Source organism: Sorex fumeus, unplaced genomic scaffold (assembly GCF_029834395.1).
Source record: "Sorex fumeus unplaced genomic scaffold, SorFum_2.1 ptg000039l, whole genome shotgun sequence".
Taxonomy (NCBI): Eukaryota; Metazoa; Chordata; class Mammalia; order Eulipotyphla; family Soricidae; genus Sorex; species Sorex fumeus.
The window spans coordinates 1,485,410-1,500,972 of NW_026606096.1; the positions used below are offsets into that span (position 1 = coordinate 1,485,410).

At 54.8% G+C, this 15,563-nt stretch overlaps 1 protein-coding gene across 14 annotated transcripts in view; it reads left to right on the forward strand.

Annotated features, from left to right (window-relative positions):
- NFASC (neurofascin) overlaps positions 1–15,563 on the forward strand; it is a 174,727-nt gene that overhangs the window by 122,208 nt on the left and 36,956 nt on the right. For 10 of the 14 annotated variants that reach the window (XM_056118921.1, XM_056118929.1, XM_056118930.1 and 7 more), the window contains 6 exons: positions 3,234–3,284; positions 9,052–9,163; positions 9,490–9,674; positions 12,085–12,216; positions 14,538–14,681; positions 15,011–15,122. In XM_056118921.1, the coding sequence (XP_055974896.1) occupies positions 3,234–3,284; positions 9,052–9,163; positions 9,490–9,674; positions 12,085–12,216; positions 14,538–14,681; positions 15,011–15,122 (736 nt within the window). The remainder of the gene's footprint in view (positions 1–3,233; positions 3,285–9,051; positions 9,164–9,489; positions 9,675–12,084; positions 12,217–14,537; positions 14,682–15,010; positions 15,123–15,563) is intronic. The other 4 variants (XM_056118925.1, XM_056118928.1, XM_056118926.1 and 1 more) reach the window with 1 other exon arrangement.

The following is a 15,563-nucleotide window of genomic DNA, read 5'->3' on the forward strand; positions in this document are numbered from 1 at the left end:
TCCTGTTGCACCAGGGAGATGGGGAGTCCAGTGGGTAGAGAATGTGGGCTTCCAGCAGCCGTCTCCCCGCCCAGGCAGGCTTCGCTTCCTTTCTGCCCTTCCCACACTGAACTGAAATCTCTCCCGCTGACGGGACCTCCAGCCTGCAGGCATACTTCCAGGGGCGGCTCTGATGGGGAGCAAGTTCTGGGTCTCTGAGCAGGCCCAGAGTTGACACCAGCTTTCCAAGTAACTCAATTAAGCTATCCGCTCTCCTGGCTGGCAGGGGTGCAGGCTTTACCTTGTATGGTTAGGACTAGTCCTGGGCTGGCTACCAAAGATCTGGGGGTCCACTGCAAGACCTTCTCTCACCAGGACCCTGGTTCAGCCTGCCCACAGGAAGCAATGAGCCTCCTTTCTGCTCGCCGTGTGGACTCTGGGCCTAGGAGGGCTGTGGTCAGACTCACTGTGGGGCCTTGGGCCCAGGAGGGCCATGGTTATACCCATTGTGTAGACCCTGGGCCCAGGAGGTCTGTGATCATACCCACTGTATAGACCCTGGGCCCAGGAGGGCTGTGGTCATACCTGCTGTGTGGACCCTGGGCCCAAGAGGGCTGTGTTCATACTCGCTGTGGGACCCTGGGCCCAAGAGGGCTGTGGTCATACCCACTGTGTAGACCCTGGGCCCAGGAAGGCTGTGTTCATACCTGCTGTGTGTGGACCCTGGACCCAGTAGGGCTGTGGTCATACCAGCTGTGGGCCCTGGATCTAGGAGGGGCACAGCAGGCCTGACCTCCAGACTGGCCATCCCCAGTCACTTTCCAGTTCGCTCTGGGACATGGCTGAAGGGCAGCAGCCTCCTGGGGCTGGTGTGGATGTCACACAGTGCCCTCTTTCCCAGTGGGGCCTCTATGGGGTGAGTATGTCACCCTGAGACACAGTGAGGACTCCTAGGCCAGGGAGGCAGCTCAGTGGCACAGCCATGGCCTTGCACGGGTGAGTCCTGGGTTCATTCAGTCCTCGAAACACCAGAAAATATTTATATTTTTAGTTCAAAATTAAACAGAGATAATACAAGAGGTAAGGTGCTCACCATGCCTGCAGCCATCCCCACCCTGGTTCCTAACACACCATATGGTCCCCCGAGACTACCAGGTGTGGCCCCAAATCCCCAAATAAAGACATCAGTGAAGTAACAGCCAGGAAAGTTTTCACCCTAATTCCTTCTATGCTTATGTGACATTCTTAAAGCATAAGAGGTCTGAGTTTCTTGGACGTGCTCCAGAATTGGCAAGCTGTGAGGTCCCTTCAGAGCTTGGTCACTTCTCTGAGGTCCTGTTTACCTGATGGCAGGGTCACCTGTCTGCGTGTCCGGTCCCCTGCTCCCACAACCCACTATACCGTTTCCCCATTGCCTGCAAATCCCTCCAGCTGAGCTCCAGCTATACCACACTCCCTTTGCCAGGACAGGCGAGTCCTCTCTGACACACCCTCCAATGTGAGCATTCTAAATCATGAAACTCTTCCTCCTGGGTGTTCATATCCAGGCTGTGATGCAGTGCCAACCTCACCAAAGAGCACGCACAGCCCCCTGACATCACTTGTCTGAGCTGCTTCCAGAACTGAGGCTTCTGGGAGTTCTGGGAGTGCCTGGTCATTTTGGACTAGGTCTCTGTTCCTGCTTTGGGGAACACTCGGCTTGATATGTGGGTGGCTTCCCCAACCCCCTCTGGCCCTGCTGGTCCTGTCAAACTTGAACCCATGCCTGGGAGGAGATGGTGACATGAGAAACCCCTTAAGGACGTTGGCGTGATGGTGTTCTGCCCCATAAGCATTTTGCTGAGCATGAGATGCCTCTGGATTGAGCCCCCCGATATTCAGAAGCCAAGGCTACCGGCCTGCCCACTGGGGAAGGTCCCACAGGCAGGTTTAGGGCTCCATCTGCAGCTTAGTCAGTGGCCTTCCCCAGCCCACAGTGGATAATGCACAAGCAGCACCCTCCTGCCCCAGCTTTCTCCTTGGTGATAAAATCTGGGCCACTCTCACCACCACTCTGTTTCTTTTGAACTGAATCACCGTGAGATACAGTCACAAAGCTATCATGATTAGTTTTCAGTCATACAATGTTTCAACAGCCATCCCTTCATCAGTGTGCATTTCACCACAAATATCCCCTGTATCTCTCCTGCCACCACTCACCCCCTCCCCAGCCCCACTAACCTGCCTCTATGGCAGGCACTTTTCTTCTCTCTCTCTCTCTCTCTCTCTCTCTCTCTCTCTCTCTCTCTCTCTCTCTCTCCTGTTGGGCATTATGGTTTGCAATAGATACTGAGAGGCCATCATGTTTGGTCCACTTTCAGCACACATCTCTCGTCCAAAGCACACATCAGCACACATCTTCCAACCATCATTGTCATACTGCTCCCTTCTCTATCCCAGTAGCCTTCTCCCCCAGCACTTGAGGCAGACTTCCAACTGTGGACCAATCCTCCTGGTCCTTGTTTCTACTGTCCTTGGGTGTCAGTCTCATACTATGTTTTCTTATATCCCACAAAGGAGTGCAGTCATTGTCTATCCCTCTCCTTCTGACTCATTTCACTCAGCATGATACTCTCCATGTCCATTCTCATGACCACTCCGAGACTCAGTTGGAGACCTTTCTGCCAACAGACACGTCTCGGAGACCAGGGAGAGAAGGGTTCCCCCAGTCGGGTTTGGGGGTGTTGTTGGTCTGCCTGTGTTTGCTCAGGTCCCATGTCCACTCTCTCCAATGATGAGCGCTCTCGAACATTCTCCTCCATCACCTGGCTAGTGTCTGCTCAGGGCAGATATGACTATTCTCCAGGCCCACTAATGCCTTTCTCTTTAGTGACCCCAGGAGCTACCTGACCCACAGTCCTGGGCATGAGGTGCTGGATGAAAGGAGTTTTTCCAAAGACTGCTCAGGATGCCACTAACCCTTCTTATTTGTTTGAAAACTTACAGGATAAAGTAATTAAAGGTCAAGCCTAATTTCTTTCATTAAAACTTATTGCCTTCTTTTGCAGGATTTAACCTTTTCTTCCCTTCCGGGGCTATTTTGTGTTGCTTGTTCTTCACCAAATGTATTTCCTTTACAAACATGCCCTGTTTTTCTTTGCAAAAGACCACTGGTGCTGTCCTAGTTGCGGCTTTGCCTTTCTGTTGGTTCCCTCCTATTTATGCCTCTGTGACCTCCGTGGCCCCGTTTGCTCACCCTCTTTTGTTTGTTGCAGACAACCCCTATAATGACTCGTCCTTAAGAAACCACCCTGACATTTACAGTGGTGAGTCGCTGCGTGACCTTGGGAGTAACCTTGCCTATCCTAACTTCCGTTTGCCTAACTCGACTCATGGCATGTCATTAACTGTGCCTGGGGGGCGGTCTGAGCGCTGGCCAGGTCCAGTGCCATGGAACCAGCCCCCAAACACTGCCAGTCAGCAGGACTATGGACAGTGTGGGAGCTGGTGGTTGGTCGCTCAGGTGGTGGTGGACTCTGCCCCCCCCACCCCCCACCCCAGCCCCTCAGTGCACTGCAGTTGCTGGATTCTGGACAAATTGTTCCAACCGGGACTTCTGAACAAAACCTTGTGGATTCGGTAGAATCTTAGGAATCTGTGGTCAATGGACAGCAAGGATCTGAAGAGGGACCAGAAATTCCTACTTTAGAGGGTCAAGGAGCATGAAGGCTTTGTAGTGAGTGCCTGGAGGGACTTGTCCAGCCTCAGTCTAGCCTTTATGATCGGGTCTGTGGGGCTAAAAGACCCAACTAGATTTTGAAGACAAGTCGGAGCCCAATTCTGAACTTTCTTCCCAGGCCGGCCACGAAGGGCGCCCTGTCTCCCGTGCCTCTCCTCCCCTTTGGGTGCGTGTGTCCACACATCTGGAAGGCACCAACTGCTCTATGGGCCTGTTTCTGCCACAGCACAACCGCTGGCTCTGTGGCCTAATTAATCAAGTAATGGGCTCTTGTCACACCTGACTTGCTCCCCACCACGGATCATGAATGTCGTGTTCTCAGTGAGCAGCGGGGGGCGGGGGGGGGACCATCATTTGCTAGTTCTGCCAAGCAGCTGGGTCCCTCATCAGTCATGCCTCTGGATCAGTGGCCCTGAGGCTGCTGGTGCTGACTGTGGGCTCAGATCGATGGGACGAGTCTGTGATGTGCCACATGAACAATGATCCCTGTCTGGTGAGGAGCCGGTTAGCTTGGCGTCCAGCAGCTCAAAAATCCTGAGGAAGCCAAGAATCCAGGCTGGATTCTGAGCATTTGTTTCCAAGTCATATTTTGAAACATGCCAGTGGAGCCTCAGTCAGTACTGTGTGTGGAAGGTGCCCTTTCCTAGATGGGATTCTAGGTGATCTGTTATGGAAGCATTCTTGGAGCTGGAGTGTATCCGAGCCAGATGGTCCCTCACCTGATGTAAAGCTCCTGACTTTATGTACGATAAGCAGCCAGGGAACATGCAGTCAGAGCTCTTTCATCCGTGGGATACATTTGGTGAGCCCGGCGACTTAGAGCGGTTTGTAAGCAGTAGCAGATACGATGAGTGGCCGACTAGGAATTACAGAACCACTAGTGCTAGGAAACAGAACCCCCCACCCCCACTTCTCTGCAATCCAGGATAAAATAAGGCTGGCCAGACTCAAAGTCCACTGGGAAGATGGCCAAGTCAAAGCAGGGTCAGAGTAAAGTAAAGGACAGAGAGGTGGGATGCTTCTAGAAAGAAAAAGCCGAAAGGAAAACAAGGTCCTTCCTGAGCACAGGGCACTAGACCCAGCAAGTGTCATTGTTCAGTACCTCTCTCATCTGCCACATAGCAGTTGACGAGGGCCACGGGCAGTACCACAGTGACTTGGATTCCTCTGCCCAGATGCCACTGAGATGCTGAATTGGGGAAGCTTACCTGCGGCAGGAGTGATAGCACAGTGGTAGGGTGTTTGCCTTGTGTACAACCAGCCCGGCCGAGCCGGGTTCGATTCCTCTGCCCTTCTCGGAGAGCCTGGCAAGCCACCGAGAGTATCTCGCCTGCATTGCAAAGCCCAGCAAGCTCCCCATGACGTAGTCAATATGCCAAACACAGTAACAACAAGTCTCACGATGGAGACGTTACTGGGCCCGCTCAAACAAATCGATGAACAGTGGGAGGACCGTGACCTGCGGATGTGGGTTGGCACCTAGAATTCAGTCAATACTGAAATAGGAAATCATGAGAACACCCTCAAAGGTGGTACTCGCGTGACTTCCTGTCACATGACTTCCTGTTAACTTTGATCCAGGCTCCAGAATGGACTCGGACAAGTTGTTTTGTGTGCCAGAAGTTGAATTTTCTTCATCTTTGAAGTGGGTGTGCGCACTACCTCTCTCTTGGGTTTCAGATGTCCTGGTAGGGCAGGGACATAATTGTGAATAGTAAATGCTGCCCTCATCTATTTTATTTTATTTTGGGGGTCACATCTGGCAATGCTCAGGCTCTGCACTCAGGAATCACCCCTGGCAGTGTTCAGAGGACCATGTGGGATGCCGGGGATCAAACCCAGGTCAGCCACATGCAAGGCAAATGCCCTACCTGCTGTACTATCACTCCAGCACCCTCATCCGTTTTAAAGGGCAGGGTTTAGTGCTGACCGTATCAGGTATAACCGATCTGCGTTTCTGAAATGTAGCAAGATGCAGAGAGCAGGAAGAGAAGCAATGGAACAAGAGGCAAAGGCAGTTATGGGAAGGAAGTCCTGATGGGAAAGCGACTTAGGACAGACCGAGACACAGTTCAGACTAGGGCTGTGCTGACACGGGGTGAGAAAGTGCCAAGTGCTGCGTGGGGGATTTGGGTTAGACTTCTGGAAGAGACTTTTGGCAGTGGCCATGTCCAGCATTATCTGCCAAAGCGTTTTTCTGCTTTCCGTGGTCTCCTGGCTGCCGTTTCCTGGTGCTAGGGAGCCAGCTCCGAAGTAGCATCCTGTCCCGGGAATTGTTGCCTCTGGGCCCAGGAGCCTATTCAGCCACTCTTGACAGAGATGCCCTCTGAATGCCAGCTCTACAGGCTGCACACACAGACAAGGCCCCTTCCAGCACACTGACCTTTCCCCAGATGGACGGCCTTGGGGGTTGAGACAGCATCTCCCAAGTTCTCACCAGGTCCCCTGGCAGCTCAGGTACCCCTTCTCCAGCCTTGGGCTGGTGAGAGCCAAAGAGGATAGCATCAGGTCAAAGGTCATACAGGCCCACATGGCCCAAATGTGAGCTCTGGCTTCCGGGCTCTGAATTTGATCAGGCCTTTGGCTCCAAACCACTTCTGAAGTTTGGGAGGAAAAGAGAAGGCTATGGAGCTGGGAAGGTCTCCAAGACCCACATCCCACAGAGCCACAGATCTCTGTGGGAGCAAAGAGATATTGACGGTGGCACCCAGGGGACTGCCTCTGAGTCCCACAGAGTTTCCATCTCACATGGCGAGGTCTCTTTGTCCTTGTCTCCTGGGCCCGCTTCCATGGGGGAAGAGATTAGCTCTTCGCCAGTGTTCACGTAATGCCTTCTGCTTCACTGGCACGTTTCTTTACCCTTTGTCCCGATGCAACTTCTGGACCCACCACGTGCAGCCTAGTGTGGTTCCTTATCAAACTCCCCACATCCAAGAGAATCCAAGAGAATTGGAGACCTTCCCAGCTCCATAGCCTTCTCTTTTCCTCCCAAACTTCAGGATTGAGGGACCAGAGATAGTACAAGGGAGTCCTCTCCCTGCCTCCTGCTCCCAAAGAATCCAGTTGAGGTATCGTTGGAGCCTTTGAATTCCCTCTAGAACTTGTCCACGTGGACCTGAGTTTATTTAAGAGCCATTGAGGAGAGATGGAATATTAACTCAGCTGGTGAGAACAGGTTGGAGGAAAATGTAGAGGAAGCCAAGACAGAAACACCTTTCACTTTCACCTCGAGTCCCCTCAGATATTTCTTTCTTTCGTTGAAGGAAGAAAGCTGTCTCCGAAGCTGACAGACAGAGGGCAGGACAGAGGGAGTTTCCATCTGTAAAGAGAGAACAAAGACAGAACAAGAGTGAGAAAGGGCCAGGGGCCTCAGGGCTGTGCAGGAAACAGGGAATTGTGGCCACTCTGTGTGGTGATTGCACAGGGCTGTGAATTTCCTCTGAGAAACATCTCAGGATGTGTTTCTGTCTGGTTTGGAACTGTGGCTTATTCTCCACCTGCTCCTCTTCCTTGGAGCCGAGTCTGGGGTTGCTAGCTCTCACCTTGCAGGTGTAGTACTGCCCTAGCCTCTGGTCCCAGCACCTTGTCCCAGCACCCACTGCCGCCTCCTTCCCGCACTTGACCCTCTCCTGGCCTCGAGGGTTCATGGTACTGCACATAATGACGTGAATAATCCAATGTCTACTAGGTCCCTAGTTCCTGCTTCAGCTTCTGTTCCTGAGAGGGGACAAGGGGAAGTGTTCTGACTGAGGTGGCACCTCCCCCTGTACTTCCGGGCCTCCCAGCCTCCAAAAGGCCTTCACAGCACCTCCTGCCCTCCTCCGTCTCTAGGGTCTCCGCCTGGATGGTCTGAAGGGGATTGAAAAGGGTGGGGGGATGCCACTCGGCCCTTGGTTCCCTGATGCCACAGGGGTGATGGACATGCATGGTAACCAATTAACCCTATAATGGATTAACCCCTCCATAGCCATTGTGGGGGCCGAGTAGTGTGCCAGGGACAGATAGGTCAGCTGCAGAGAGATGAAGAATGTGGGCTGACTTGCTGCCTTTCCCCTCTCCTTCCAACTCTCCCTGCCCCCTGCCCTCACACTTACTGGACACTTTCTACGTTCTAACAGCCTGATGGCCTCTGTGAAGGTTTAACAGCCAACACCAAGAGAGTCCTTGCTGGCTCTGGGACAGGTGCTCTCTGTGGGCCGGTGTCTCTGGGACAGGAGCAGCCTGACGCCAGCTAGCACATCCAGCTCCCCCAGGAGACCCCCCCAATTCCCTGTCACTCTCCTTCCTCCTCAAAACACTAAGGGCCCTCTCCCCCCAAAGCTGGGTTTTCCCTTTGGCCCCCAGGACTCCAGGCCCTGCACCCCTGTCCCTGTCACTTCTCCAGCTGGAGTTGGCAGGTATATATTTAAAAAAAAAACAACTCATATTTATAGTCATACACGCTTGAGTAGGGGATGCTTTCTCCCACCTTCCTGCTGCTTTGGGGCCTCTGCCAGGGTCCTCCTCCTTCTGTGTTACTCATCTCTATAGAACGGTGCAGAGCGCTCTGAAGGAGCCACGAGGCACAGGAGGAAGACTAAGGAGGAGCAGGCTGGCATGGCCCCTTCCACAATCACGGCACCCCCACCCCCACCCATCTTCTCTGTGAGCCCCCAGACCCACTGAGGTGCCTCATTGAATTGCAGATGGGCCCCTTTGTCTTGGCTTCCCTCCCATCTCTTTCATCTAATTAACACCCTCCCGCCCAGCCCCCTTCCAAAGTCATTACTGAAGAAGCCCGTCTGGCCCCCGAGTGATTTCCTGCCATCTCTGCTCATTAATTCTCCCCATGCCTTTGCGAAACCATTAATAACACCGCCTGCATCTTTGACTGTTTGTCTGGGTCTCTGTGGCTTCGTCCCAGCCCCCCCTGGTCCCTCGGGTCCCCCAGCACAGGCCTCTTCTCTTTATTCCGCGTCCCTGTCTCAGGGACCAGCTCTGATGCTGAGATGGCTTCCCTGCACACCCCCACCCCCATACACACACACACACACACACACACACACACACACACACACACACCATGGCATCCGGATCCCAGCACAACTTCCGCACTGCACAGACCACCCTGTGTCCCCTGCCCAGAGGGAGAGATGGGCCGGATCCCTCAACAGAGCCTCGCACGCATGTGCAGCGGGGCCAAGGAGCTTCCTGACACCCGGTTGTCCATGGTGCCCCCTTCCATGTGACGGACAGGACTGGAGCGGGGACTAAGGGGGCGTGATGACATCTCTTCTCGAGCCTCACAGCCCAGGCCTCGCCGGCTGGTGGGCTCCGCCCGGAGGCTCACTCGAGCTCGTTCTGTGTGCTTCCAGCCCGAGGAGTCGCAGAAAGAACACCCAGCTTCATGTATCCCCAGGGCACCTCGAGCAGCCAGATGGTACTGCGTGGCACGGACCTCCTGCTGGAGTGCATCGCCTCCGGGGTGTACGTACCAGCGCACCCCACTTCTGGCCTGGGAGCTTGTGCATGCTCTGTTCCCGCCGTGCTGGAGGAAAGGGCAGTTAGAGAAGCACCTGGCCTTAGCGAGGCCCCACACATGGGCCCACCCCTGCCCCTCGCCGCCTCTCTCCCGAATGGAGAGAAACAGGGCGGCCTGTGAGGCATATTCTATCCCATCAGAGCGAGTGTTCCTCCAGATAGGAGATCAGGTCTCGGAGGGTGTGCGCTGTAGGGACACCTGGTTACCTGGCCCGGGAGGGAAGGGCAAGGAACCGTGAGTGAGGGTCTCTTTCCACTTGCCTCCCTGCCAGCCCAACGCCAGACATCGCCTGGTACAAGAAAGGGGGGGACCTCCCATCTGACAAGGCCAAGTTTGAGAACTTTAACAAGGCGCTGCGCATCACCAACGTCTCCGAGGAGGATTCTGGGGAGTATTTCTGCCTGGCCTCCAACAAGATGGGCAGCATCCGGCACACGATCTCGGTGAGAGTAAAGGGTACGTTGTGTGTATTTCTCATTACGATGCCTTTGCGCCCCCACGCCATGACCACCTTCCCTCAGAGGGGGCTGGGGCTGTGTGAGTGGGGGGCTGCAGACACCCTGGTTAGTGACAAATAGTGGCCTGCCTGGGCGGGGTCACCTCCTGAGTGCATATGTGACTGTGAGCATGTGTGACTGCATGTGAGTGTGTGACTGTGAGAGTCTGTGTGAACGTGTGTGAGGTTGTGAGACTGTATGTGTGTGAGAGTATTGTGTGAGTGTGTGACTGAGTGTATGTGAGCATGTGTGAAGGTGTGTATGAGGGTGTGTGACTGTGTGTGAGTGTGACTGTGAGAGTGTGTGAGGGTATGTGGCTGTGTGTGAGTGTGACTGAGTGTATGTGAACATGTATAAGGGTGAGTGAATGTGTATGACAATGTTGTGTGTGAGTGTGAGTATGTGACTGTGAGTATGTGTGAGGGAGTGTGCCTGAGAGTATGTGAATGTGTGTAAGGGTGAGTGAGTGCGCATGACAATGTTGTGTCTGAGTGTATGTGACTGTGAGTATGTGTGAGGGTATGTAACTGTGTGAGTGTGACTGAGAGTATATGAACGTGTATAAGGGTGAGTGAGTGTTTGTGACAGTGTTGTATCTGACTGTATGTGTGAGGGTGTGTGACTGTGTGAGAGTGACCGAAAGTGTCTGAACATTTATGAGGATGTGTGTGAGTATGTATGACAGTGTTACGTCTGAGTGTGAGATGGAGAGTGAGAGTATGTGACTGTGTGAGTGTGACTAAGAGTGTGTGAACATGTATGAGAGTGTGTGTGTGTGTGACAGTGTTGTGTGTGTGTGACTGACAGTGTATGTGAGCATGTGTGAGGGTGTTTGTGAGGGTATGTGATTGTGTATATTAGGGGGTTGTGTGAGTGTGTGACTATGATAGTGTGTGAACATGTGTGAGGGTGAGTTTGTGAGTGTGCATTTGTGTATGTCTATAAGTGTGTCAGTGTGTATGAGTGTTGTGAGTGTGGAAGTGTGTATATGGGGGGGGGGGGCGACCCGGAGTCAGTGCCCTCGCTTCCCCGCACATGGAGCCTTTTCCTCCCTCCTCCATCCTGCATTCCCGTCCACATGTGTGTCTCGCCCTGTGCCATCTGTGTACTTGTACTCAGTGCTCTGCTGCTTTTTCAACACGGGGAACGCCTCGGGTGTTTATTGGCCGATAAACAACGTGGAGTATAAACACCCGCTAGAATCTGATTCCTTCCGAGAAGGGAGTGTGTGACTGTTGCCATCCCCCACCCACCCCACCCCCACCCCTCCAGCAAGACTGTGCTCAGTGAGAGACATCACTCCATTTCATGTCTCATTGGCACAGAAAGTCCACATCAGTGATGTCTGGGCAGCCAGGCAGCTCAGCTCAATGTCTTCCCAGGGAATGATGAATGTGGTGGGGCAGTAGATGAGAGTGATGATTGTGTATTAGGATTCCAGCCAATGTCACTAAAACTCAGTTTGTGTCACATACATCTTATGCAATAGAAAGAAGATATTGTAAAAACAAATGGGGTGTCATTGTGGCCCAGTGTCCTTCTGCCGTGCCAGGGACTGACCCAGGGCCTCACAGATACAAAGCTTGAGTTCTGCCTTTAGCCCGATTCCTGACCCTCCTCGATTTCTTTCATATCGTCACTTTGCTCCCCCCAGCCCTGGTGCTCCAGCTGAACAAATGTGGGGCTCGGTGGGGGCTCATGGCCAGTGGTGGTGAGGGCCGCTCCGCCGTGCTTACTCAGACACTCTCGGTGGACCTTGTGATCCAGGTTCACCACACCTCACCTGGTGCCCTGATGTCCATGTGGGTAGGGGACTTTGAGAATTGGATTTGAAAGACTCTCTCTTCAGAAAAACCCACGTGTCCTGTCACCATTGCTCAGTTGGAAGTTCACCGTGCCTCCCAGTTGCTGCTCTGACCCAGCCTGGGGTCAGAAGAATGATCCCAAGGCCCTTCCTATGGTCGCATCATCTGTGGTAGCTGAGACTTGAGGGCTGACCCTCAACTACCTGGCCACCTTCCCGGCTCAGGCCTCACTGAATCCCGCCTTGCTCTGAGAGCTGTTCACACTGGGCCTCCCTCATCTTTGACTCAGGTCACGGGCCAACCCTGGCATGTATATTGGCTCAGGGCTCAGGGGGACTTTAATGAACAGCCCCCGCCTCAGAACTCCCATCCTCTAGACTGGAAATCGGCAGGGCCACATTTGTGGTGCCACATCGGCCACATTGTCCCGTGAGACTGAGCCCAGGCGGGTGCAGAGCGCCAGGGGCCAGCCCTCAACGCCTCTTGCCCTCCACAGGGGCCTGCAGCTGCCTTCTGCCTGGCCCTGGCTCTCTAACAGCCTGCCGCACCCTCCTTGTCTTGCAGCTGCTCCCTACTGGCTAGACGAGCCCAAGAACCTGATCCTGGCTCCTGGGGAAGACGGCAGGCTGGTGTGTCGAGCCAACGGGAACCCCAAGCCCACCGTGCAGTGGATGGTGAATGGGGAGCCTTTACAATGTGAGTCCTGCCGTGTCGTCCTGTGACTCCCTTCTCTCCTTCAGGGGCTTCATGTGCCTTGCACCAGGGCCAGCCCTGCTCGGCTGGAATGACTGGAACATGCCACCCACTGACTGCTGTCTCGGAGTCCTGCATGTCTGAGACCCTCTCAGGAGGCAGGAAGTGGGCCTGTCTGAGTGAGAGGACAGGAAGCCGTGACTGTTCCTGTGTCCAGGGGCGGGGGTGGGGGTCTTCCCCTTGTTTTTTTCGTTAAGTCACTGCTTTCTGCCTGTAAGAGTCACAAAGCCAAGCCGGGGAGAGGTTCAGAGGCCAAGGGGTTCAATCCTTGGCACCTAAGGTCCCCCAAGCACTGCCCAGAGTGACCCCAAAATAGCACCAAGAGTAGCCCCTGCCAGGAGCACTGCCAGGTGGGTTTTAAAATTCAGGGATAGAAACAGCCACAGAACCCATCACAGGTGTGGTGGCGGTGTGGCCTCTGTGAGCATGGCTATGGCCATGGCCGTGACAGAGACTCACGCCCCTTAGTACCTGGAGCATCCAGTGGTGAGTAGGTCGTGATGGGTTGAGGGCACCTCCCATGGGGACAGAGCCACAGCAGTGCATATGTGTGTGTGGGGGGTGCAGACTCTAGGGGCCAGTCCTGCTCCAGCAGCACTTCCAGATCCCTCCCACAAGGCCCCAGTTCTTCACGTGCTCCCCTGTTCTAGGAAATGCAGAGTGAGATGACATGGTGAGATCTCAGAGTCTAACTCAGGCTGGGGAGTGGGGGACCATCTCTGGGATACTCAGTGTGCACCAGGTACAGTCTGCAGGGTTAGGAGTAGGGCTCTGGGTGCCCAGGGTACTGAGGTTATGTGACTGCTGAGTGCCTCCCACCCCCACCCCACTTCCCCATCCAGCCTCAGCAAATCTCCTTCCTCTGGACACCACCAGGGATGGCCCTGCCGCCCTTTGCTCCGCTCCTGGGACATGGCTCTTTGGGGTTGCAGGGAACCGGCACTGAGCTTCCGGTGCTCTATACCATCAATAAATACAGCAGCAGGCCCGGAAATGCTGCTTTCCTTGGAGGAGGGTCCCTGGGATGGCTGAGTCTCTCAGGCTGCCTTGTCTTCAGCTCCTCCTGCTGATGCCCAGTCCCGGGCTGAGGGTAACACCTGGTCCTCCACCCACTGTCCCCTTAGGCCAAGTCCCAATGACTCACAGACCATGAAAGCCCCAATCAGCCCCCATCAGGAAATCATGGAGTCAAGTAGCTGTCAACATCTCTAGGTTTGTCCTGCTGTTAGGAGTCTCTTCTCTTAACCTTGGAATAGGGCTACAAGGAGAAAACTTCTCCTCCATATGAAGGGAAGACTGGGAGAAAGACTCAAAGGTTGGATGCAGGTCCCAGGGGACGTACTGACAAGATGGGGCCCCGTATCCTGTGCTGGCCTCGCTCTCTTGTTGCACCCAGTGGGACAGAGAGGGCCTTGGGTTTGGTTCTCTGCTTAGATTAGCATTCTCCAACCACTAGTATAGAAAGACTGAAAACATCTGTGCTTTGATAATAACGGCCAGTCTGTGGACTCGTGTATAGGCCAGGCTCCGGGTCCTGGGGGTTGGAGAATGCTGGCATAGATGACATTGCTTCCAGAAAATCAGGATAGAAGCAAGAGTGGCTGCACTTTCAGCAACCGTCAGCCACTGGCTTGACTCTGGCGCCAGGGTAAGGGTCTAGAGGGCAGATCCCTCCCGATGCTTGGTGCTTGGCCCCTTGCAAAACAGATTTAAATAAGTGTTCATTGTATTCAAATATACCCTAAGAGAAAAAAAGCTTCAAGAGTTTTTTTGTTTGTTTGTTTTTGTTTTTGCATATGGGAGGCCTGAGTTTGGTCCCCAGCACTGAATGGTTCCTACTAGGAATGACCCCTGAGCACCACCAGGTGTGGTTCAAAAACAAAAACAAAAGTCAAGTAACAACAGTACTTAGCACTGGTAATAGTAACCAGTCTGTTGTTCTGTGCATGAACTCGGCCCCATGAGAAGCCAGGTAAGCTGTTGTCCCCATTCTGCAGAGACAGGAGCTGAGTCTCTGCTGCACTGAGCTGCAGCAGCAGGTGAGGGGGTCGGGAGGCAAACCACCTGTGCCCGGTCTCCCCCGTAGGTGTGGCCGGGTGGTTTTCCTGGGGGCAACCAGAGTGGGCACCATGCAGGGCTCAGATAGGCCCGGGGAGCAGTGTTTGGGACCCAGGTCCACTGGGACCCCCTGGCATGCAGCCCTTCTAGGGGGCCCTGCCCCCTGGTTTCCTGCACCTCTCAAGGACCACTTTTCTTCTCCCTAGCGGCACCCCCGAACCCAAACCGCGAGGTGGCTGGGGACACCATCATCTTCCGGGACACCCAGATCAGCAGCAGGGCCGTGTACCAATGTAATACGTCCAACGAGCACGGCTACCTGCTGGCCAATGCCTTCGTCAGCGTGTTGGGTGAGCAGCCCCTGCAAGCCCCCCCCCCCCCCCCCCGAGCAGCCAGGCTGGGGGCAGCAGGGTGGGCAGCAGGGAGTCTGTCTGGGGACGGAGGGGTGATGCCTCGTACCTGAGGAACAGGTATGGGACCTGCAGGGGAATGCAGGAAACCCTGGGTGCGGCCTCCTCCTTCCTTCCTAACCCTCAGGGGCCTCTTCCGGGATGGGCTTAGCTGGGGAGCCACGGGGGGCTTCTGGCAGCTTCTTTGAGGAAAGGCCCATAGAGACCAGACTGAGGGCAGGAAGTGAGGGTTTGGCTCCCCGCTGAGACCACGTCTCCGGGGTTCCTAGATGTGCCCCCTCGGATGCTGTCCCCCCGGAACCAGCTCATCCGGGTGATCCTTTACAACCGGACTCGGCTGGACTGTCCGTTCTTTGGGTCCCCCATCCCCACGCTCCGCTGGTAAGTTCTAGAAGTCCAGGCCGCGACTGTACGGGCTGTGCCTCACTGATGGGTCCCCACTCCCACCTGGCCCCACGGAGCCAGGGAGAGGGTGTAGGGCCCTGGGGGTCTCCCTGATCGTACCTAGAAGGAAAGCACGGCTCTGAGATGGCCACAGACACGCCAGGGTCTCTCAGGGCTCAAAGGCAGGTCATACGGTCTGGACCCCAGACTCCAAAATGGCCTCCTCCCCTGCCCACTGCCTGCACAATCCACAATCTCCCCCACTGCCCACATGATTCCCCACTGCCCACATGACCCCCGCTGCCCACACAATCCCCCCCTGCACAATTCCCCCAGTGCCTGCACCCCCTCTCCGCTGCCGTGACCCCTGCAGTAGGTGGCGGCCCCCTCGGGACTGGCCCTGTCTCAGGATGCTGCGTGTCCTGCTGCTCTGTTGTG